Below are 26745 nucleotides of genomic sequence, written 5' to 3' on the forward strand. Positions count from 1 at the left end.
GGAGACGGCACATAAAGAAGAAGGATGGAACGGTATTTCGATACCGCGATTTTGGAACGGTATTTTAGAGAAACGTCCAGAGAAATAGAGGGATAGGGACACAGAAGTAGGGATGGGCAAGGAACAGAAAACTATCGATATATATTGTATCGATATTTTCTGGCACTATCGAAATGTATATAAATATGTTAGAGTAAAAATATCGATATATCGATATTTCTTGCCCATCCCTACACAGAAGTCAGAAATGTTGGAGTTGGCAATACTGGATTCGATCTTTGATTAGTTTTGGTATGATAATATTGTTGATGATGGCATTTAGGTTAAGTTTTTAAATATTTAACAATTTCAATTTTTTCGAGATTTTCATCCAAGTGGAACTTGAAATGTGGTCTTTTTTTTCGAGAGATCCTTCCAAAGATTTCAATTTTGAAGTCGGAGAGATCGTATCTAGATTAGAAGATAAGAGTATATGGAATTTGCACAAAGGCAAAAGGAAGGTCAGATGACTTTGGATGAGAATAGAATATTTAAAAAAAATTATTATCCCACAGGGTAGTACTGAAGAGGTATCAATATTCGTTTTTGACATCAGGAATAGATCTGAAAGCCAATTCGATACAGCCAAGTCAGCAGTGAAACGGTTGAAAACACTTCGACATCCCAGTATATTAACTTACTTGGACAGTTTTGAATCAGATAAAGTTATTTATTTGGCTACGGAATATGTGGAACCTTTAGCAGTACATTTACAAAAACAATCTATTGAGGGACCCCAAAAGGAGTTATATGTAGCCTGGGGTATTTTTCAGATTACGGTAATGTAATTTAGAACTTAATTGTTCATTGAATACTGCATTTCACTTTGATTCAGTTCAATTGAATTCAGAACGAATTCAATAGAGAAGTGTCAGCTGATTTTGCAGAACAGCTGCTGACAGGGACATCTGATGCTTCAGATAAATAGATTAGGAATCTGATTGTTCACAACTAACTTAAATTAATATAACCTATTCAATAGGCTATGCTTTATTTGTTGTTACATGTCCCCCGCAGCTGATCAAACCTTAGAGTGCTGACATTACTCTGTTGATTATTATTTCCTAGTGTTTCATATGGTTGGAATATAAGAAAAAAAAATTATATATGTATATATATATATATTATGTTATGATAGCTTACTGTAGTGGGTTGTACTTTATCCTCATGGCCCTTCAATGTTCTCATGCTGACTAGTACAAAGTTTGTATTTACTACCGATATAAATAGAAATGTATGCCCTCAATGACTTACAATATATAGAAGATGCGAGAAAAGATGTAATATAACACATATTATATTATATTAAGGGAGCTACTTTCAAACTGTCCAGTGTCATCAGAACTGAGAGAAATGAAAAAAACATCTGAATTGGATATTGCTAATTTTTCATAAAATTTGAATATTCTGTATGCATGTTATCATTATCTACTAAGAGTTCAAACATTTTTAGGAAAAAAAAACTTTTTTGTACATAAACATTTACAAGAAACATATGGATATTGTACATTACGAAAATTATTACAGAAGGTTGTTCAGTTTGAAAATGAAACAATTATCTTTATTAAGCCAAAAATAATAAATTCAACTTTCCGGCGCATAAACTTTCGTCATTTAACAAAGTAAATGTGGATAAGAAAGACATTTAAAAAATCATAATATATGAAAAGCTCTACAAGAAGTTTCCGGATGATGTATACAGGAATTATGTAATTTCAAAAGCAAAAGAAATGAGCTGAATAAGGTTTCATCTCTGAAAGCAAAAGACCAGATGTCTTCATGGACTAACAGTAAAAAAATATATTTCCCTATGTGTCTTTGGTGAAGGGTCCATACAGATCTGATGAATCATATAATAAACCTGAATGAAATAGATGGTGCTGTAATTCAAAACAACTCGGTAGGAGTTGTGAAAAAAAAATAGCAACTATTGATAATGAACCATTAAGAGATGATAATTTTAGTGTAAAAAAAGACAATAGAAAAAACAATTTAAAAACAAAATAATTAGGTCCCAGTACATCACCTAGGCAGGATAACTCAAGGAACCTAGGAATTGAACAAAAAATGCATGATAGATCTTCCTGATAAAGAAGGCTGATAAAGAAGGCCAATAGCAAACAGGATGCAAACCCAAATGCATACTGTTTGTACACAAACAGTACCAAGTAAAACCAGTAAAATTTGTCCTTTATAGTCACATTCATCTCTCCAAAATTGAACCAAATAACACTGAAGACAATAGTGTTCATCAAAGCAAATTTGTCAAATGCTGATTTTAGTTGCCCTGAGTTGAATGGAAAATCAAGAATGTATAAGATTATTAAAGTCACAATACCAGTGACTACAGCTAAGAAGTTCTTATAGAATCATTCTGATCTCAGTTTGTGGTGATAAGAAGATTCAGAGAGCCAAAGGAAAGCTTCAGATAATCTGAGAGTATTGATTCTGTGCAGGAGCATAAACTGATTGAACTGAACTTGTCATGAAAAGTATGAACTTACCTGATACAAGCTTGAAAACTAAACAGTTCCAGTAAAGAAGACAAGGAACCAAATTCAGGAGATGAAGCTGATGACATTGGGTGTTATGAATGTTTACTCTGTAGACAAAAATAGAAAGTTGAAATCAAAACAGGTAACCCGGTACGATTGGAACCGTACTAAACCGGGACACCACAGTAGCTGACATTAAAAAAAGAACAATTATGTTCTCAGACGAATCAGATGATATTACTCAATATTAATGTGAATGGATTAGTAAATAAAATGTGTAGATAATCATGGTATCATAGCAGAAAATACCACTGTTATATTGAGCACTTCATTTGTGCTGGAAATGTTTTTGACCCTTAAGAATTATACAGTGGGAAGTAATGTCTCAAGAAAACAACATATATATGGAGGTACAATGACATTGAAGAATAATATTGATTATTTTGAGATTGTTAGGATAAAAAATTGATCTGTTGAGATTCATATTGAGCTGGCAATGATTGAAATAAAGCATGGTTATCATTTTGGTTTATAGATCTGTATAGACTATAGGGTTTTTCTGGATTTAACTGAGGATTTAGTGTATAATTTTGGTGAGAGACAAGGGAATTCAATATCAACTTTGGTGATGGAAATGAAACAAAGGAAATTATAAAATTGCTGAAGTGGAACATATTAGTGGTAGGAGAGTTATTGGTTCTTTTGACTAACCCAAGCTAGAAAATTTTTAAATAATGCTTATTATATGCCAATTAAGAAAATACTGTTTAGGCAGGCATCTCGCAGTTCACATATTATGTTTAAGTGTAAAAAAAAATTGCCAACCCATTTTGGTGGATCTCTGAATCAGTCCCTGCTCAATATTCCATAAAAAATCTGAATGGTTTGAAAACAGTTCAAATCTTTCAGTAAAAAACGGAATACTGAAATCATTTATGGCGAAAAAACAGTTTCTTTTGAATTTCAATTCAGAATTTTGGACTGTTTCATCTTCGTGTTCATAGGTGAATTGTTGCTTAATTTTTCTTGCTCTCAAAACCCCTTGATTGTCAGAGCTACTTTTTTAGCATCAACAGCTGAATTAGCTGAATTTGTTTTGTGCCCATTTGAGGCGTGACTGCGAATATTTCATTTGCTTGGTTCCCTGTTGTTTTCCTGCATCATTCATTAGTTTTGCTTTGTTTTTACTGTACACAAGGTACAGCTGGTGTGCGTCCCTTGCGCGAACATATTTCTGGAAACCTGTTGCAGTCTGCTAAAGGAGAGTACCCACTATAATGTCTTCCAACTGTCAAACATACATGTTTGACAGTTCTTATTACAATAAGAAACATGGTAAGGTGGGATTCAAATTGCAGTGTCATAAATGTGAATGTTGGTATCACAAAACATGTATCAACATTGAATCTAATGTTTTTGAAAATCTTAAAAGTGGCATTGGAACTTGGTTCTGCACTTTCTGTACAGATGAAAATGGCCCATCACACGTTTCAACAATGATTCCTAAAAAGTTATCTCTCAATGAATCTCTGAATGCCATTATGTCTAAACTAAATGGTATAGAGGACAAGTACGCAAAGCTGCTTGCAGAATTTGAGGATCAACTTAGGATTAATGGGAACGTTAGGTAGGAGATGGAACAACTAAGGTATGAATTGTCTAAATTGAAGAGGAATAATGGTGTTAGTGCTGAGCAGGTTGCTCTGAGGTCGGTGATAGAATGAATAGATCAAAAATGTCAACTGAAGAAATTCGATGATTCCAATCTGAGTCAGAGAATAAAATCAGACACAGAGCTAGTCGTCAAGTTTTTATCTCCAGCGGAGATATCATTGGATGAAGTGATTAAGGGGAGCAGCAAGAGCCGATTAACATAGGTAGCATTTTCGAGTTCTTTAAAGGCAGCTCATATTCTTAAAAGGGGAAATATGTTGATTCAGTCGTATGGACAAAGAATCTCTATTTTGTCCGATCAGACCGAACTGCAGCGCTCGCAGTTGAGGAAGTTGCGTAATGACCTAGATCAACGGTTAAAGTCGGGCGAGCATGACTTGACTATAAAGTTTGTGCGTGGTGTCCCCATGATAGTGAAAAGTAAATTCGGAAAACTGACGAAGCCCCCTTTATCAATAAGGGTATATTATCAGAATATGGGTGGAATGAGAACAAAACTGAAAGATCTTAACCTAACGCTTGTGCACCCCTCTTACGAAATACTAGTACTGTCTAAGAGTTGGCTTGATGGTGGTATTCTTGTCCAAGAAATATGTCCCTCTTCTTATGTGGTTTTTAGAGCGGATAGAACCCATGAAACTAGCATGAAGTCCAGATGCGGTGGTGTGGTTATACTGATCAGCGGCAGCTTGTGTGCAGACGCAATCCAACATTGTTTCAACAACGTTGAACATTTATTCGTGAAGATCACAGCTGGTAATAGTAGGTTCATCATCGCTGGTGCATACATTCCTCCTAACTCACCTGACGGGGTGTACTCCGACAATTTCCTGGCTCTTGAGGAGATGTTATTGTTGTGTCCCAAAGTATCCATTTATTTGTGTGGATACTATAACGTTCCAGGTGGTAGATGGAGTGATGGCGATTATGTGTTGTGCGATGACAGTCACCCGGCTGCCAGTTTGAGGGATACCCTGGGCTGGGCTTTCTTGGCTTCATGCAGGTCAACACCGTTCCGAACAGTCTTGGTGGATTTTTGGATTTAGAGTTCGCCAGTGTTGGCACTGCGGGTGTTATGAGTACTTGTGACCCGTTACAGACTGGTGGTGGTTATCATGCTGCTCTGGAGTTTGCTGTTTTGTGGGAGAAGTGCACTGAGGACTTGCCGTATGAGGAAAAAAAGTTTGATTTTTGTAGAGGTGATTTTGTTGGTTTGAACAAATACTTATCGAATTGCGACTGTTTCTTCGATCAATTCATTGTTGAATTTTCTGTTACAAAGTTTATTTTAATTTGTATAATAGTTTATCTCAGTTTGTGCCTGTTGTGGTGAGAAGGCTGTGCAGGTATCCTCATTGGTCTACTGCTGAACTTATAGATTCAAATTTGGAGCGTATAAAAATACAGAAGGTCCCGTAACAATAATAATTATGCCAGGTTAAATGAACTGCGTCATACATTGAATAAAATCTTTACAATAATTATTTAGTTGATGTTCAGAACAGAATTAATAGCGATCCAAAATTTGATTTCAAACAATAGTGTTGGACTCATTGACAATATATCCGTCCGTCCGTCCTTAAACATGATCACTGGCGAACGAAAGAAGCGAGAAACTTGAAATTTTCAGGGTAGGTTCGGATCTCGAATGCCGCGGTTGAGTTCGTTAATGAACATAATCTGACCAGGGGTTCCGTAAATATGGCCGAACAAAATTGTGTGTGTCTATTAATTTTGAAACTGCAGATTCCATCGAGATGAGTATTTTAATGAAAATTAGGAATAATGACGCGTACATAAGATCAAACAAAGAGAGATCCTGCGGTGAAAGTCGGCTCCCTCTTATCAATTGCGTAATTCCAAAAATGGAAAATAAAGATTTCAACGAGGTAATGGCTCTCGAGTTCTTGTCGAGTATATAGATGTTGAAGTCTTTCATACTCGTACATTTTCGTGCGCTAGGTACATTGTGGTCATAGTTTTGTTTTTTCGAGGCATCGACTACAATGGTCATTAGACTGTCTGGTTATAGTATCCTGCATAAGATCAACATAATCATCCAAATTTGTGCTAGACGGGCGATAAATAATGCCTAACACAAAAATGTGGCCATCAACAGATAGTTTAATCCAAAAATCCTATATATGATCATTAGAGCTGGATATAATAAATCGATCTCAGTACAGTATCTAATATAGTAAGCTACCCAACCGGCAACCACTATGTCTATCATTTCGACCTAGACAAAAAACTTATAAAGTCGATACTTACCAGATATCTATCATCATTATCAACCAAGTTTCTGTAACACCGACTATATCATAACCTACAGCTAAAAGATGATCTTCAAAGGAATCAAAATTAGCCAGGAGAGACCTCGTATTAATATTTGCAATCATCAAATTCCTATGGAATTTTGGAAATTAGGAATGAAAATGAAAAAATTTGACTGTACGTTTCACAATTTATTAATAAAATATATAAAATCTTGTTGATATGCATATTTCGGGTTTCATTCCATTCTCAAAACTGAATAAAATAATATACACAAGTAAATATAGATGACTAGGTGACAGATGTTAAAAGTGGAGACAGGCGGAAATCTAATTAATCATTTAAATTGGGAGATTTTGTTTATGCGCTGAGGATATTTCTAAAAACTCCAAGAAATGTAAACGTTTTCCTTTACCACCTTTGTGTGAAATTTTTGTCTTAGTAAAATCTATAAAATGATTAGAGGTGAGCAGTGATTGGAAAAACCGGTTGTAGATTTATTTTGAAGAATCGATCTTCTATGTTCTTCAATTCTAATTCCGAGAGATCGACCGGTCTGACCTATATAAATGCAGGACATTCGTCACAAAACAACTTATAAACACCACTTGTACATATAACATCAATATCATTTTGTCTAATTCTTTTACAAAGTTTATCACTAATAGATGGAATATAATTGATGTATACAATTTTTTTTTAATTTGATCTTCAGTTTGAGGTGGATAGATTAAATTTAACAATTTTTTCTGTTGTTTTTTAAATATCAATTTGTCAATTATTTCAGGAGACATCTTGATCTTATGAGGTTGTTGTGTTATAAGGTGTTATATGGATCAAAATATCAGAAAAAGTGGGTTTTCTGTATATATTACATTGAACGTGTTCATTTATTATTTTTACCTGAATGTCTAAGGAATTCAAACACTTATTGTTGTCCTCTATTCCCAAAGTGTACTGAATGGAGCTATAGACGGAATTTATCAATTCAAAAAGACTCTAGTTTTGAAGTCGAGCCAGTCCATATACAGAAATTATCGTCCACATATCGCTTCCAGTATAGTACATAATCGGTCAAACTGATATTCACAGGAGAAAATTATTTCTTTTCTAGAGCTGTCATGATTATCTCACTAAACAAATTGGATGAAGGATTGGTAGACCATCTAACTGTTGATAAACTTTCTCGTTGAATTTAAAATAGCTTTGCTCTAGACATATTTTAAGAATTCTCAATGTCTCCTCTTTCATATCTACAGTAATAAAAGGGTTTTCATCAAGTTGTTGGTTTACTCGATACTCCACTTCTGTAGTTGGTACTGACTGGAATAAATTTACTACATCAAATGAGGCTAACCTTGCATCTGGGGGAATTTTGATTGTTTTCAGTTCATTGGTCATTTCGAATATCAAGTTATATAGGATGAAAAATAAGAGCTAAAGCAAATGGCACAAACATACATGCACCATGCATCCCAAAAATCCTGCAAGAGCAAAAGCGTGAACAATGAAATGTAAAAAAAAAACAATATAACTATAATATGAAAATGCGATAGTCCAATTGAACTCATTATCTTTGAGCCACAAGATTATTAGGCACATTTTCTGTAAAATTGGAGAATACATAATAAATCTGAATGCAATATAATGCCAATGAAATACAATATTTTAACTGAACCCATGAATTTTAATTGTACTCATTATTTTTAAGCCACAAGATTATTAGGTACATTTTCTATAAAATTGAAAAATAAATAATATATCCGAATGCAATATAATACCAATGAAATATAAAATTTCAATAAAAGTGGATTACATTTATATTGTTTTCAATAGCCAGTGCTAAATAAAGTTTATTTATTTGATATATTATTATAAAGGAACAATTTTTCTGGCGGCAGTTTTGTACAATACATTTCGGTAAGCGGTTAGATTCTCCCCAATAATTGAACCCTACTTCTTCAGATTTTTTCTTTCCTTCAATATTTTGATTCTTTTGTTGATTCATAATATACCACTAACACAGCAGGTGGATTGTCATCCGTTATCTGTTTAGTTTTCGCAAGATAACATCAGGAGTTATCGTCATTGTTATTGCTATATATTTCACCATCAATTTATTCTTGGAAAATTCTGTTACAAAAAAAAGCCATAAATATGAATATTAATATATAAAATAGGGTTGGTCTTTTATATTAACTTTTTTTTGATTCCCCCCTGCTTAGTTACAGCCCCCTAAAGAATTTTTCTTCAATTTTTCAATTTTTTTCAAGAAAATTAAATTAAATTAAAAAAATTAAAATAAAAATTTTCAATTTTTTTCAAGAAAATTAAATCAAGCTGACAGCTTGCGGCGAGAAGGCATGCATTCAATAAAATTTTTGATGGTGTTCCTCCATGATTCCAAGGGGTAGAAAAAGGCCACTCCCCAAACTTGTTTCACAATAACTTTTTCTTTATTCATATGTTACAATAAGAAAATAAATTTTGGATAGACTGATCAATTCTTAACAAATAAGGACTCTCGCAATCTTCTGGTTCTGGTGGTTCTTGAGAAAAAAAAATTATCAATAGATAATACGTCTGAGTTGTGGAGGCTGGAATTATTTTCGAACTTGAATTTATCAAATAGGCGGATGTCAAATAAAATAAAAATAAAATAAATGTAAAAACACAATTATAAACTTTTCACCAATCAAAAACTATTTTTCGGGCGCCATCTTTAGGAGGCTGTAACAAGCACGGGGAGGTTCAAAAAAAGAGTTTATATGAAAGTACATAGTAGTCTGTTTCCAGTACAACCCGAGGTTGAAGAGATCTGAAAATATTTTAGGGAGAAAGATCATTATCTCAAACCCCAACATGCAAATTTTCAGCACAAAATTATGATCAGTTTTCCATAAACTCCTAATAGGCCATCGTGGTGAATGACCCTGTATATATATTTCTGATTTGATATATTTGTGAACGTTTTTTTGAATTTGATTCTTCTTTTTAGAGAGCTCTTTCGTTTCTGAATAATGATGGTAATCTGAAACATAATAATGTCAATATATGGTCGGTCTTCGTTAACAATTCTGGAGAGTGGAAATTAGGAGGAGTAGAGTATGTTTGTACTGCCCAAGATGATGGTTCGTCTATGTACAAAATCTTACCTAGTTTAGAAGTATACGATGCACCTGAAAAACCCGACCCTAATATGCTGAAGCTTGCTAATAAATGGTGAGTTCATTATATAGAACACCAACAAAGAAGATGAACTGTTAATTTTAAGTCAAACTTGAGATTGAAATATATCTTCGCATCTTTCTCTTTGATTTTCAATTAGATAAAATTATTGATAATGATTAAATTAATATCCATCTAAAGATTCTAAAGTGTGTCCGCGAGTACAAAACACATACCTATACAGGGTGTCCCGGAAAGAATGCGACAAACGAATACCATGAATTAAAGTCATCATGGAGGACCCGTATCAAGAGGTTTCAATCGCCTGAGTGCCTTCGTTTGGGCATAGTATAATTCCTTATACTATGGTTTGGGATATACAGGGTGATGTTCATCTTATGAGTGAAATTTCCCTGTTGAATAACTCTTTAATTAATCGACCGAATAATTTCAAATTTTGAAGTTTTGTCACCCTTTCTTATCGCCTTCCTTCAATATTTCTGAATTCGAGTAAATCGGTTCCGGACTAGGAAAATTTCAGACTTTTCCTATTTTCGTGAATATTGGATCACCGTGTACGTGAAAATTATGATTTTTTTTCCGTTTTCGGAACCACAAAGAATCAATTCATTATAAAAATTCTAAATCTTTGCTTGGCACGATCATACAGCGTGATCAATAAACATTCCCTCATGAGTGAAATTTTTTTAGTTCAATAACTCTTCAAGAAATTCACAGAATAATTTAAATTTTTCAAGTTTTGTCGCCCTTTACTATCGCCTTCCTTCAATATTTCTGAAATCGAGTAAATCAGATCCGGACTAGGAAAATTCAAGACCTTTTTTATTTTCTTGAATATTGAATCACCCTGTATGTTGATATTATGATTCTTTTTCGTTTTCGTAAACAAAAAGAATTAATTCATAATTAAAATTTTAAATCTCTGCTTGACGCCATCATTCAGGGTGATCAATAAACATTTCTTCATGAAAGAAATTTCATAGTTCAGGATATCTCGAATTTATCGGTAGAATTATTTCGAAAATTGAACTTGTTTCACCCTTCACGAATGTCTCACCTAAATTTTCCTCAAATTTTTCAAGAAAACTTTTAATCAACAAACTGTATAAAGAATAGAACAAAAACAGCAAATAAATTGAAAATATTTGATCTTGAAAACAATGAATCAAAAATAAAATATTTTCAGTTCAGCAAATATTGTTCAAAATGATATTCATCAATTTTAATACATTTTTGAGCACGTTGATATGATATAGTTGTTTCACAGATTTCGCTATCTTATTCGGTTGAATCGGTTGTACTTCTTTCATGGGGGAATGTTTATTGGTCACCCTGTTTGACGGTGACAAGCAGAGATTTGGAATTTTTATAATAAATTAATTCGTTGTGGATGTGGTTACGAAAATTAAAAAAATTATGATATTGACTCACAGAGTGATCCAATATTTAAAACTAAAATTTTGTTAATCCGGATATGATTTATTCGATTTCAGAAATATTGAGGGAAGGCGATAGTAAAGGGCGACAAAACTTTAAAAATTGAAATTATTCGGTGGATTTGTGAAGAGTTATGGAACTAAAAATTTTTCACTCATAAGGGAATGTTTATTGATCATCCTGTATTCCTGTATGACCGTGCCAAGCAGAGATTTGGAATTTTTATAATAAATTGATTCTTTGTGGTTCCGAAAACGGAAAAAAAATCATAATGTTCACGTACAGGGTGATCCAATGTTCACGAAAATAGGAAAAGTCTGAAATTTTCCTAGTCCGGATCTGATTTACTCACATTCAGAAATATTGAATGAAGGCGATGGGGAAGGGTAACAAAACTTCAAAATTTGAAATTATTCGGTCGATTAGTTAAAGAGTTATCGAACTGTAAAATTTTACTCATCACCCTGTATATCCCCAACGAAGGCACTCAGGCGATTGAAACATCTTGATACGGGTCCTCCATGATGACCTTAATTTATTGTATTCGTTTGTCGCATTCTTCCCGGGACACCCTGTATATGGTTTTTCACATCAACATTCACATTTATATAGATACATCCCATATAGCACCCGACGTCCCGGGGACGTCCATTTCAGGTTCAGTTTAGGTCTGAACGCCCTGGACTTTCGGAATGTTCTGAAAACGTCCATTACTGCACGTACTGAGTATGTCAATTTCTGGATATCCTGAGTACGTCCATTTCTGGACGTACTGTATGTACTAATTCGTACATGATTACATGCATAATTTTTTCCTCGAGGCGTACTATATGTGATGATCCAGGAAGTGTTCCTAAATTAGTTGAATTCTTTTCATTCACACCATTTTTTATTCGAATTATGTAACATTTCAACATAGATCGAATTATATAATAAATATAAAATTTTTTCGAGCATATTCATCATAAGATCCTGTGTGAAAATTTTAATTGTTAGCGGTTTCATGATCAGACGTGATCGCATCCTCAGACAATATAGGCTGGAAAATAACATAAGGAGTCCAAATGGTTTCATACACAAGCAACAGATAAAGTTGGTTAAAAAATACGAATACAACAATTAAATTTAGTCATTGCTGAAAAGAAATGTGGTAGGAACTCACATTGTTTAGTACTTATGAGAATTGTCAAACAAATTCTCGCCAAAAAAAGCAATTTTTGGTTCAAAATTCGCAGAAGATAATAGTCAAATTCATACAGAGCATTCTAAATCAATAATGGCGTCAATTCGATTTCTTCTCAAATTCCGGAATGAGAACATGTGAACATCTAACATCAACATCATTATCAATATAAAAAATGAGTCAATATAATAAAAGGTGCACAATAACAAACACTGAGTTGACTATGTTATTGTGCACCTTATATTTGAAAATGTTGTTGATGTTCATGAATGGATGACAGTTTTTTCCAGAATACTCGTTTTTCTGATTTCTGTGGTTTTTTCAATTCCTTGATTATTAGGGTGAGTTTGCATATTCATGGAAATAATGAAACCATCATCAGAAAAAAACTTATCGGCGGAATTTATTGGAAGTTGAGATGTTTTTGACACATGCCGAGATCGAGCAGAAAGATACTAATTATTCCAATATTCCAGGACTGGACTCATTAGTACTCATTTAAAGTGTTAAAAAATCACTTTGTATTTCGAATTTGAAATCATAATTTATATTTCCAAAAAGAGCATAAATTCAGCTTCAATACGCGGTATCAATTGAGGATGTCACATCTAACATTCTTTTTTTTTATGAATTTTTGAAATGGGACTAAGTTGATTTAGAGGTGAGGTATCTTATAAAACTCGTGAATGAATATAAAAAGTAGAAATTTTCTTTAAAACACAGTTAACGTCTAGTATATGATAATTATTTGCTAATATATGAAATAATTCATCAGTGAAACAACAATAAAAGCAGAAAAAAAAATATGCACAAAGGCAAATTATGAATTTTTCGAAACATTTTTTGTGATCATTTTCTATTCTGAAAACATGCTGACAACTGAAATTTGAGATAGTAATTATTTACTCATAGGTCGTTTTCCATATTGTCATGAAATTCTGGAATTATCAAAATGATCATTTTGCTAAATAGAGAATATGCTGATATTATGTTCGTGTATGTGTTATGCGTAAGGGAAATAGACGAGGCTCAGTTCACCAATGATGGTTTGTTTAATACTCAGATATCTGACGGTCACTTGGCAAGTTCGTATCATCTTGACTTCTTACAAAATATTTAACCCGGCATGTTACAAGGCATTATTACAGGAATATATTTTCAAAATGATGAGGCTGAATCTCATTTTGGTTTAGAAGTGAGAAATTACCTCGACAATACTTACCCAAATAGATGGCTAGGTCGAGGAGAACCAAATTCATGGTCTTCCCGATCTCCAGATCTTAACCAACTTGGTTATTTCTTATGGGGAGAATTGAAAGATATGGCTAATTCAGAACACAACCAGTAAGAGACTAGTTGAATAAAATAATAAACTGTTGCGATATATTAATAAATACGCAAATAGTTTCAATTCGAAAGTCTACAAATATTTTTTATCGAATTCCAATATAAAGAATTCATTCGTTTTTTTTTTATTTTTATGACTTATTACTGCAATTTGATGTTTTTCATTTTGTTGTTATTCCATTATTAAATGAGTTTATTAATCTCCTGATCTTGAATATGATTTTCCAAGAAGAATTTCACGTTTCATGTTCAATCACGAGATAGCTCATTCCAAATTATGTAAATAAATCAAATATTTCGAACTTTGTCCAATTTCAAAAATTCATAAAAAACAAATGTTAGATGTGATAACTCTGAGTGATACTGCGTATTGAAGCTGAATTTATGTTCTTATCGGAAATATAAGCAATGATTTCAAATTTGAAATATAAATTGATATTTTTAACCTGAACTCTTTTAATGAGAAATAATGAGTCCGGCCCTGGAATATTGAAATAATTAATATCTCTGACTCGATCTCGGCAGTTTGGTTCTGATGATGGTTTCATTATTCCCATGAATATGCAAATTCACCCTGTAGCTTTCTGAGGAAAGGCAGAAATTAATTTTTTGCAGTCAATCCCTACTCACCTAGTCCTACTCAACCTCTGGTAAGAGTATGTACGGTGACTCCCGGGACACCCTGTATATTAATTATAAATATCGATTGTAATAATAGTTTATTATTTTTTCATGACCAGCTATTCTATGCTAAGATTTGTATTTCAGTTCAACTGATATGTGGGGCCTTGGCTGCTTGATCTGGGAAGTCTTCAATGGATCTTTGAACAATCGATCTTCTTTGAGAATTCAAGAAAATGTAAATAAATTATATTTTCCTGAATAATTTGTTTCATTCTATGTATTTCTAGATCCCTAAGCAGTTGATCCAACTATATTCTGAACTTGTCGGATCAAACCCGTCTTCCAGACCAAATCCCGCAGATATTATAACTAGGTGTCGAAAACTAGGGGGTTATTTTAAGAACGACCTAGTTGATACTTTATTATTTTTGGAGGAAATTCAGATAAAAGACAAAAATGAAAAGAACAGATTCTTCTCTAATTTGACTCCTCATTTAGATAATTTTCCAGACAATGTTTGTAAACATAAGATATTACCACAATTAATAACAGCTTTTGAGTATGGAGATGCCGGATCGGCGGTTTTAGCTCCAATGTTTAAGGTAACAAGTGTTTGAAAATGACTTTTATTACTGAATTAGGTATTACATGCACATTCATTTCCAGTTGGGTAGATTGTTGGATGAAGTCGATTACCAGAAAAAAATTGTGCCATGTGTAGTGAAGTTGTTCAGTAGTAATGATAGGGTTACAAGATCCCGTCTTTTACAACAGTTGGAGTTTTTCATAGGACATTTACAAGCTGGTACTGTTAACGAACAAATATTTCCCCAAGTTGCTCATGGTTTTATGGACACCAATCCCACCATAAGAGAACAGACTGTTAAAGTGAGTAAAATATATGATGTAATAGAAGAAGAAAATGGAAATATTTCATTTTTGAGAATATCTTTATCACCAATAATTGATCATTTTCCTGGTTTACACGGTAGGGCCTTCTTTATCTATGATAACATTAAAACCACCAGAGTTGTTACAGAATCCAATTTTTCCAACAGATCAATTCCCCAATTGATTTCGGTGTCATTTCTTCAAGTGGCATACCATCCAAAATGATCGGATACATGTTTCAACAACGCACTGAAATTCTCTACAAAATGGTGAAAATTCACAGTTCGCAAAACTAAAGCACTTTTGAGTCGTCGGCGTCGTGAAGAAGTTGTGAATTCAATGAATTTTCATCTCCTTTTATTGAACTATATTCTAATTCTTATACGGAAATTTGAAATTGTTTATATTCATCAAAATAACTCAATCCAAAATTTAACACCAGTTGAAAATATGAGTAAAATTTGAATATCAATTTTCAGTCTGTGATACATCTAGCTCCTAAATTAAGTTATAACAATCTTAATGTAGAAGTACTGAAGCATTTTGCTCGTTTACAATCTAAAGATGGCCAAGGAGGCATTAGGACGAATACCACTGTCTGTTTAGGAAAGATAGCCCAACATTTACATCCACAAATTAGACAGAAGGTTCTTATTTCTGCCTTTATTAGAGCTATGAGGGATCCATTTCCACCAGCTAGGACAGCAGGTAAGTACATAACCAAATTGATTTTGTTTATGAAAATGACATCATACATTAGGTACTTTAATTTTATTTTTTGGTGACTGATTATAATTATTTTAGTTATAATAACAAACAGTTGAAAATTAAAACAACTTTATATTTATATCCCAATAATTTAAGCATTTTGTATTCACAGGAATTTTAGCTTTAGCTGCCACACAACAATATTACCTACTTAATGAAGTCGCATTGAGAATATTACCAGCACTCTGTCAACTGACCATGGATCCTGAAAAGTCTGTAAGGGACTCTGCTTTTCGTACTATCAAGGGATTTTTAGGAAAACTTGAGAAAGTATCTGAAAATCCTAGTCTTCGGGAGAGTATGGGTACGGATTCAATGTGTTTTTAAATATTAAATTTAATGTTGGATTATTTTTCTAGAAGCAGATGTTAATACCGCTACTCCGAGTTTGAGTAATGCAGCTGCAACGTGGGCAGGTTGGGCTGTGACAGCAGTTACTGCTAAGTTCTATAGAAGTCAATCAGATACCGTGAAGTCCATGAATCCAATGTCTTGTAAAATGCTTACTAAACCAGCTTCACTTGGTGAGTGATTTCTTTATTTTTATTTTGAATTAATTAAGTTAAATAAGTTGGCTTCGGAATGTGCGCCCATGAAAATAAAATAAAATATTGGTTGTACATTGTCATTCATTCAGTTAATAGTAAGAAACGAAGAATTTAATCAAACTAGGTGATTAATGAAGATCTCTATTACAAAAACTAAAAGTATGGTAATATCGAGGTAGCCACGTCGATGCAAGCTGGTAGTTGATGACAACATAATAAAGCAAGTCTCAGATTTCAGCTACTTGGGAGTCAAAGTATCGTTGTGGGGAAACCTGGCGGGTGTTGTCAGGGGGCAAGTCAATAAATCAGCCAAAGTGGCAGGTGTCTTGAAGTAGTTAATATGGTGAAACCAATTTATGACCAATCAACGCAAGGCCAGAGTTTACAAACCTTGCGTACTCCCGATCATGACATATGCGGTTGAGCCTACACATTCGAAACAAAGAATTTGATGCGTACTAATGAGATTAGGAACTTTAGATAGGGTAATACCTTGAGATATCATAGGAAGAGTGAGAACATCCGAAAGAAGTGTAGGATATTGGATGTAGTGAGATGGTCACGTACAAAAAGAAGATATTGGAATGAATATGTTTCCAGAATGAGTGATGAGAGACTTGCTTAGATTGCATGGAATGGCAAGCCAGTTACTAAACGACCACCAGGACGCCCTCCGAAGAGATGGAAGGATAGCTGGTCATCAGCATCTCAAAAGTACACGCGAAACAAGCCTTTGATGACGAAGAAGAAGAAGAAGAAGAAGAGGTGTTTAATGTATCGACCATTTTGGTTCAAGATCATGCAATACCTTATCTGAAAATGTATTTTTTGCTGAATCAGAAAATTTTCCTCAAGGAGAAGAGCTAACCGTAGACAGTGTTTCGGGTTTTCGGTCCTCATCAGTAAGGTGAAAAAGTGTTGGGATGAGTAAGACTTGATGGTAAACAACATACAGACGGAGTCAACAATAGAAGCCAACCGCCCATTTATAAGGGTTGGTGTTCATCTTCGCTGGATTTTTCTTATAGAACTTGGGCCCTTAAGCTATTAGAGCTGAGCAGCGAAAAACTTCAATGAGAACGGTTAAATATATAGTACGAAAAATTATAATTATAATTATTGAAAATATTAAACAATTTTATCGTCACCTAATATTGTGAGTCAATATACCGACCTTCCTTCATTTATTTTGTGCAAGACCAGACGCTGATGCAATGGAAATCCCTAATCTAAACAAACCTTCTATTTTTACAAGATTTTATGTTATTATAAACCATTTCCTGAATTAATTGAGTGTTTTATTGAGTGCATTTTTGGACTTAATATTTGTTAGTTATGAAGATTGATTTGAGAACAGTCTCAAGCTCTTTTCTACAGTAACATATAATATGTGTATAATTGACTAATTTTTGCTTCAAATTGATATATGTATGTAGGTATATTATTATCTGTGAATGAATGAATTGTTATTATTATAATTATATTATTATTAATTATACTTATTATTTGTGAATAGAATACAACGGAACATTCAATTTACAGAGCAACCATCAAGCAGTAGCATCTCCACAACCACTTCAAGTGTTACTTCGATGACTTCGTTAGAACATGAGGATGGAAGTAGAGGAAACGATTCTGTTTCCGATTACGATTACGATCATTGGGGCGACAATGATTGGGGTGATATGGAGGTACGATAGCATTTGACATAATAGATATTAAGAATAAATCGCTTGTAAATTTTCTCAGACGCATGAGCAGATGGCAAGTAGTAGCGGAAGTGGAGGTGGAGATGCAACCAGTGATCCAACTAGCCCTCCGTCACATTCCGGACAGGATAAAGTGACTGATGGATGGGACAATGAAGAATGGGGTAATTTGGAAGGAGAACAGGTTTGTTGAAATTTATTTTTTACGTACTCAGGTTGGTTCACTTAAATATCGGTGATACAAGGGGTTATTACAAATACAGAACAGAAAATACATTTTAATTCCTTAGATCCGAGGGGCGAAAAGGTATCCCAAATTTGTACAATGACTTCTCACTTCCCATTACTTCCTATGGCTTCCCATAACTTCCCATGACTTCCCAAAGATTTCCTATGATTTTCGATGGTCATAATTAACCTAAGTTTTGGTAAATATCAGATAATCTTTTTTTGAAGAATCAAGGATTTTAGATAAAAAAAATATTGAAAAATAAATTTTTCCTGCAACAAGGAAAAAATACTGATAGTTTCGTAAAGGCTTATTTGAACAGAGAAGAATGTTCAAAAAATTCACATTTTTTTATGATTCACTGGAGAAAAAAGATCATATTTGCAACAAAGGGAAAAACAAAAATAACGGTATGTATGAAATTTATGACAACAGTTATAATTCTTATTGAGGCTTACGTGCATACATCAAACAAAAAAATTTAATAAATTTTAAAAGTATGTGCAAGACACTCGAGAAGAAGAAACAGCCGTATCTCTCAAATACACATTCACATTGTTATAAGTCTTATTCACTAATAATTGTCTCAGTTTAGTCCTGAACACAGTAACATTAAGCTCTCTTAACGAAACAGGAAGATGGTTATACAACCTTACACTATTAAAATGAGGAGAACTCTCATATTTGGACGTTCTGTTAGCAGGAACAAACCGAGTTGACACATTTCTTGTATTGTAGTTATGACAGTCAGAAAGAGTTGGTAATTTCCTGTTATTTTATTCTACATAAATCAAACACTTAAAAATATATAGCGAAGGCACAGTCATTTGTTTATCAGCAAAACGTCTTTTACATGAGGAATGAGAGGTCAAACCAAAAAATAAACTGAATTTTTTTTCTGGGATATTAAAATTTTGTCTATATCCCCCATATTAAAATATTGTTACTCAAATGAGAGTGAATAAGGCAGTGGTATACAGAGCGACAAACGGATACCATAAATGAAGGTCATCATGGAGGACTCGTATCAAGAGGTTTCAATCGCCTTCGATTTTTGATATCACAAACATAAATCAAGATATAGCGAAATACTAGGCGAAATATTGTATTTGGGAAAATTTATGTTTTTATTGCTCCAACAAATTATTCTAGATCCTTTGGTAACCCTCCTGTTTTATTAATGTCAGATGGTATAATATTATTCAAATTGATATCTTCATTTTTGCGAGTGCAATCTACCAAACTGTCTACCTTTTCTTTTCATAGTCATACCCGTGACACTGTGGTGCACACAAAAGAACGAGCCCGCCCTTTTGTACTGTTCGCTATCTTGGATTTTGGATGCCGTTCTCATGCATTGTTATCCAAATCTATCGTATTTGCGAAATTTCATCGAGATCGGTGAAGGATAAGTGTGTAAAAATTCAGTTATAAGATTTGAACCCGAAAAGCTTATAAAAAAGGTGAATCAACAGAAAATCCCACGACTTTCCATGACATGTGCAATGACTTCCCGAAGCTGCTCGCCCCTAGCTTAGATCTAATAATTTCAGAGATATGATTTTCTTAAATAATGAACCAATTTTCGTTACTTTTCATAGAAAATTAATCATGTTTATAAGGTATTATTTATTTTTTTGCTTATTTTTTTGCATTGGTCTTCATTATCACAATGTTATTTATGGGATATAAATAAATGATGGCCCAAAATTCAAAGACTTTAATTATAAACTTTTATTTGTTTGTAATAATAAAACATGACAAGTTTGGCTCAAACTAAACATCTACAATTTATAAAGATTCTGAAACGTAAAATTCGTCAACATTAATTGGGTAATAGACCGATCAGAGTAGTACCACCCCCTTCAGTATTTTTCTCTACGGGACACATCAACTGGTGGACATGTGGAAAAGAAATTGAATATATGACGACAAATATGAAAGCAAATAAACTTTATCATTATTATTATAATCGTTAACAAGATATCCTCTCTTGTGTTATATGTGTGTTATTTCTGATTGAATGTGTATCTAGTAACAACATCAAACTTAATGAAAGTTTCGAATTTTAATTTGATAGCATTTTTTGTCCGTGGAAATAATCCTTGTCTTTTAAATAAAAACAACAAAATTCCATGATGATGAATCAGATATCATAAATGAAGACTTTAAATATTTTTACCTCTGAACTAGACTAACGTTAGACTTGTTATGTGAAAAAACTCCATGTTTGGCTCTATTACCCATTTATATATAGACTAAATTTTTACAGTTTCCATATTCACCAGAAGTTGGATTAACGTTTGTCTGCTTTCCAAGTACAGATATAACGTTTTAATTTAACATTGATTCCTTCAATACTTACAATTACTCATCAACAATTAGACACAATATATAAATGGTTTATAATTTTCTCAAATTGAATTTCCTATTTGAATGAAACCGTAAATCACTCTTTTCATTAGATTTCTTTAGGAAATCGTCGAGACCTTAAGTATTTATTTCGAATTTGATAAATGTTTTAAAATGTAAGGTTTCGATTCTCATCATATTAATTATTTTTGATGAATTCACCTTGGTATTAAATAATATAATAATAAATTAATGAGAAAATAATTTCGTATTCGAAAACCCTTATATCTAATAATATCTTGAATTTCTTGCTACCATTGCCATGTCCTCCTCTTTTAACATTTTAATAACGTTTCAAAATGGTGAAGGAGATAGCAGTGACGTCATAAACAAGGCCGCCGCCAGTGTTGTTTTTCATTGATTACATTGAAACTATAAGGTCTATTTGCTTGTGTATGATGTCGTTTGAAACTTATTGAATGTTCTTCAATTTATTCCCGATCACCTTGAGCGTATTATATTCAAAAAATATTTCACAAAATAGAATTTTTTATAAAGCGATTTTAAGTTTTTACTAAGAAATCGATCCTCTTAAGGTGAATTTGTTCGATGTAAAAATTATGCAGAATTTCATTACTTATTTATGGACGTCTTCTTCTTCTTCTTCTTCATTCTTCTTTTTTAGGCGATTCGCCTGTTTCTTTCCGTCGAATCTCTGCCTACACCGACAAATTGTCGCTCCATTGCTTTCGAGGGCGTCCTAAACTTCTGCGACCTAGTGGTGATTTATCGCGTGCAATTCTGACCATCCTTTCCTCGTCCATTCTACTTATGTGGTCGTTCCATTCTCTCTTTCGACCCAATACCCACTCATAAATAAATAACTAAAAATTGTGTATACCATACATATACCATGTGAGTGCGGCAGAGCGTACATTGGAAAGACCAAAAACACCAAAAAATAGTTCGACTTAGAGAAACGGATAAATCTAGGTTAGTCCAATATGCTTGGGGTAAAAACAATAGGATCAAATGGGATGAAGCGTCTATAATATCAAAGGACAAGAAAGGACGAAAAAAACTAAAAGAAGCAGCCTTCATTAGTATCACTCCGAATTTTTTCATCCCAACTGCGCATATCAAAAGTAAGGTGTAATTTATTTTGAGCTTAATGTTTGTAGGTTGTTACTACCTGCTTCTGTAGACTAGTAATTAGAGTGAACGGATTGTAAGGTCGAATTCGACCGCTCCATAATATAACAACAGTGTGAGCATGTATGTGGGAACTGTGTAAAGAATATAATTATTGATTTGTGAAGGCGACTGTGCCTTAAAGATACTATGTACATTATTATCGAAATAAATATATTTGACCTTGTGAACGGATTGTAACCGTGCTAACCTCAAACCCCGATATCCTCAATAAAACTCTTAAAAGTATAGTGCGCACAAGTCCAGACAGACCTAGTTTGGCAGACGGTTCTTCTTAGAACCAAATAATTAGTCTTTCTCATCAGGATCACCTCCCTGAAGACGGCATGCGAATACTCGTCGAAACATCTATAACAACTAACCGCACAGATGATGGAAACAGCCCAAAATACTATCAACCTTTCTGGGTATTTATCTCTACTCTAATTGTATAATTAATAATAATAATAACAATAATCTCTTATGTTATCTTATGTTGCCATCGAACGTTTCTGAACTGACGCGAATATATTACAATTTTTATCGCATTCTAGACCTTTCGATGGTCGCCTTAAAAATACGTGGGCCTGCTCTATAAGAATTATATAATATCAGATTGATATAAACTTTTCGGAAATCCTATTTTTTCAGGAAACAAAAAGTGAAATAACATCTCCTTCAGAAGCGTGGAGTCCTAGTGAGATAACCACAATTTTACAAGAATCACAAAAGGAGAGTTTACCAAAGTCGCCTATAAAGCAGTCTTCTTCGAACCAAGATGGGTGGGATAAAACAGAATTTGAACCACTTGAAGAAAAACCAGGCATCAACCCCAAATTAGAGGAGGCGAAGAGGAAAAGAGAGGAAAGAAAATTGATGAGGCAAAAAGAATTGGAAACAAGACGTGCCAGTAAGACTATGGGTGGTCCAATGAAATTAGGCTCTAAAAAATTATAATCATACTCTTTTCCAAAAACAATTGAATAAATATAAATAGCCTTGACTCTCAACTTCAATAGTAAAAATTCATAAGCTGAGTTTGTCATTCTGGAATTTTATGAAATTGTTTCAGCATTCAATTCAAATCTTTTGAATTCCTTCAAAATGTATGAATTCATATCAGATGACATTGTCGTATCATAATACTAATTCATACGCACCAGAATTTGAAAATTTTCGTTTTTGATGCAAAATAATTTTAGGAATGAGTTTTTCTATGTTGAATGTTATCTTGGCCTAAAAATGTATGTATTTTTGTGGTTATGTAAATAATTTTGTAAATTTTCATTTATTAATAAATTAATAATTGATAGATTCAAATTATATACTCGGTGAGTCAATAGAGTTCGATCGGTCGATAACTCTTGGAAATTTTGGTCTAACAGAATTATTCAAATTTGACGCAATCGAGAGTACTCAACGCATAAACATAAAATATTTTTGACTCTTTAGACCGGTCCGAAAGTGGTGAAACACGATACTATCCTGTTTTTCGAATAATAATACCCAATTTTCATATTATACTATCTCCATGGAATTATGATTTCGAAATACCTCACTTGCCACTTGGTACTTTTTGACGTACGCCACTTTTGCCGAAAAATTTCATGGTTATAATAGTTTAAACTGAAGATAATATCTTGAAAACCGTTCGAGATAATTGTAGCATTTTTTCAATCGAATTCCCGGTTTCCAATCTGTTGCAAATTCACTTTGCATATGGTACGAAAGACCTTAGAAGAAAGAGTATACTTTCCTCGGGATAAGATAACACAACTGTACTAATACCTAGTGAACCTGAAGATGAGCCAAATGAAAGAAATCATCAAAATATTTGGAAACATTCATTTCGACAAAATGAAATAGACACCACGTGAACAAACAGAAATATAGTCTGGAGTATTTTAATGAGTTCAAAAATACTGCATATTCGCAGAGGAAAAAGTCGCGTCAATATTTATCGTTCATATGATCTGCTCAGATGCCTGCAAACTTTTTTCAAATCGAGCTGCATCTCATTACAATTATATTAAACTTATTAAAAAAAAATTGCAGACATCTATGAGATAAATATAAATGAGATCTTTTCCGCCGCAAATATGCAGTTATTTCAAACTCTTTAAGAGAATTCATGCTGTTTCTGTTTGTTCACGTGGTCTCCGTTCCATTTGATCCAAATGAATGTTTCCGAATATTTTGATGGTTCCTTTGATTTTAATTTATATTATTAGAAGGTATCAAGCAGAGTTGAGTAATCTTGCCTTTTTGAAACTGTATGCGTGGAAAGTATACGCCAGCATCCGTGTAAAACATGAAATGTGAGGCATTTTGAAAACTATTCATTTTAGGCACAACCTGTCTCAACCAAAAATGAAGACTACACACTAGGGTATCCGATAGACAAAATAATCAGGGCATGCCATTTGATTAAATGGACTTATTGATATTTTTAAAAGGTCATATTTTGTCAAAGGTCAACTTAAAACAATTGCAGTTTCTTTCGGAACATCTGTAAAGTGGTCCATTAAAATGCATAAGACTTGAAAACTTTTCGAGAATCCAATAAAAAAAATTATACAATTATCTCGAACGGTTTTCAAGATATAATCTCTAGTTGAAACCACAGATAAATTGGGTATTTCAAAACCAAATTTTCATGGAAATTATTAGTATGACATAAAAATTGGGCTTTTTTATTTAAAAAAAACAGGATGGTAGTCAACAGTCTGTCAAAATTTGAATTATTCTCCTAGCTCAAAATCTCCAAGAGTTATCGACCGATGGAACACTATTGCCCCAGGCTGTATATATAAATATATATAATGTGATGTGAACCTGATTTCTTGAATTCTATTTATATATAGGTATATATTCCTTTTGGTTTTTGCATTTAACATTTTCATTCGTATAGGTATCATCGAATAATGTATCACTCATCAATTCTCAGCTTATATGAATCAATAAACTAAGAAGTTCTATTTCGAATTAAATATTTTTCAACACTAGTTTTTTTTTTGCTACTGAAAAATTTTTTGTCCCCAGAATGACTGCATATAACAAGAACCCACAAGAGCAAATATTTAAAAGTCTTTGAATACTAGAAATAGTTTTTATATACATAGTCTGTTATTTTAGTGCTTATTCCAATTAGCTTTCATGTTGTGTCTTGTCAGAAATGAGCAGCATGTAATAACATTTCAGGGACGGATCCAGGCGATGTTTGAGGGGGGCCATTGAAGGTCATGGCTCATATAGGTTAGCAAAATAGCGGAATTTTTTGTTAGTACCTACTGAATCAAGTGTTTTTTTTTTCATGGAAAAATGGATTTTAGAAGATCATATCATATTCAGTTACCAAAATTTCTGTACAAGAACAAGTTAAAATAATTTGACATATTTCAAAATATATATGTATAGATTTATTCCACAAGAAAAATCAGTCACAAGAAAATAAATATTTCATTTCATTTTCAGAAAAACATATTTTTTTTCAATAACAAATAAATCATAAACAAAAATATATAAAACAAATTATCCAATATTTAAAGCTAAATAGCAAATTCCAGTCTCCTATCCTTTTGACTAGCGTATCTTTGAATAATATCATTCACGTTCAGACTACTGTAAATGGCCCTGTGGATGTGCATTAATGCCAATCCATTCAACCTGCCTTCCACCATCCTTGATCTTATTCAATCTTTCAGCCCTCTGAGTGTCGAGAAACTCCTTTCAGAAGATGCAACACTTGAGGGCAGGCAACATAAAAGTTCCAGAAGAATGTTTATGTTAGGAAACATATTCCTATCACATTCCTTCAGAGCAGTTATACCATTGTCGGGGGGTTTTGCTGGATATTCCACATCTGTTTCCATATCAACATTTCAGAAACGATCTTCTGAAAGATTATTTTATTATTCTCCTCAAAAATTGTTGAAAACTGTTCAAGTAGGTACATTTCTCATGCCTTGACAGATTTCCTCGTCTGTTCTAAATTTTATTATTGACGGCACACATATGTGAAGGTTGTAGAGATTCAATTTATTTTCTGATAGTGTATCTTTTAGATCTTTGATTATACTATCGAGCAGAGGAATTAAAATAGTTACCCTATAATAGTCATTCACTGAAGAAAATGTAGGATTTGGTCTATGAACCATTCTCCCTGTTAATCTTGGCATCGAATATTCAATATTGAGCTCTTTGAATTTTTATTTGGCTTCATTCAGGATACTAAGAAAATATTTCGAGGCATCGTCTCTTTTATTTTGGAGTGTCAGAAAAGTGGAACAAACAGCATCATTAGATCGCTTTTTGTCCAAGTTTTTTGTTTGAAGCAGATTACTGAGTGGTAACGTTATCGCAAATATATCCGCCAAACAGAAGAGTGTTATTAAAAAATCGCAATTTCTCAGAGCTATCGCGAAGTTTTTAGCTTTTGTTGCAGATTCACTCTCGCTCCATAGAGATAGTTTATCCAACGTCTGGAGAGTATTAGGCAATTCACTTTTAAATTGGAGAATGGAGTCTTGGCGTTCAATTCACCTTGTTTCGCAAACACTCTTCAGTTCTGTTTGAGGTACATGTTTCAAAACAAAATATCGTTTTGACGAAGCTGTGAAAAAAGATGATTACTTTTATGGCTTCTATCAGATTCCTAACGGAATGTACAGTGGGAGATTTTGCCACAGCCAAATTCAGTGCGTGGTTGTAGCATGAAGAGAGTACGGCTTGTGGTATGTATTTCCTGACTTCTTCAACCATCACACTTCACCCGTCTGTACATATACCAACGCAT

General features: G+C 33.3%; 1 protein-coding gene across 1 annotated transcript; it reads left to right on the forward strand.

Annotated features, from left to right (window-relative positions):
* The first annotated feature begins 348 nt into the window (after nt 1–348).
* On the forward strand, nt 349–24955 carry LOC123688883 (N-terminal kinase-like protein). Its single transcript, XM_045627620.1, has 12 exons — nt 349–500; nt 555–818; nt 9481–9704; nt 14407–14497; nt 14550–14864; nt 14929–15150; nt 15633–15861; nt 16034–16225; nt 16281–16445; nt 18012–18160; nt 18219–18362; nt 22602–24955. The coding sequence occupies exons 1-12, from the start codon at nt 387–389 to the stop codon at nt 22905–22907; spliced, it is 2415 nt and encodes an 804-aa protein (XP_045483576.1). The 5' UTR covers nt 349–386; the 3' UTR covers nt 22908–24955.
* The last annotated feature ends 1790 nt before the right edge of the window (nt 24956–26745 follow it).

Source organism: Harmonia axyridis, chromosome 1 (genome assembly GCF_914767665.1).
Source record: "Harmonia axyridis chromosome 1, icHarAxyr1.1, whole genome shotgun sequence".
NCBI classification, from domain to species: Eukaryota; Metazoa; Arthropoda; class Insecta; order Coleoptera; family Coccinellidae; genus Harmonia; species Harmonia axyridis.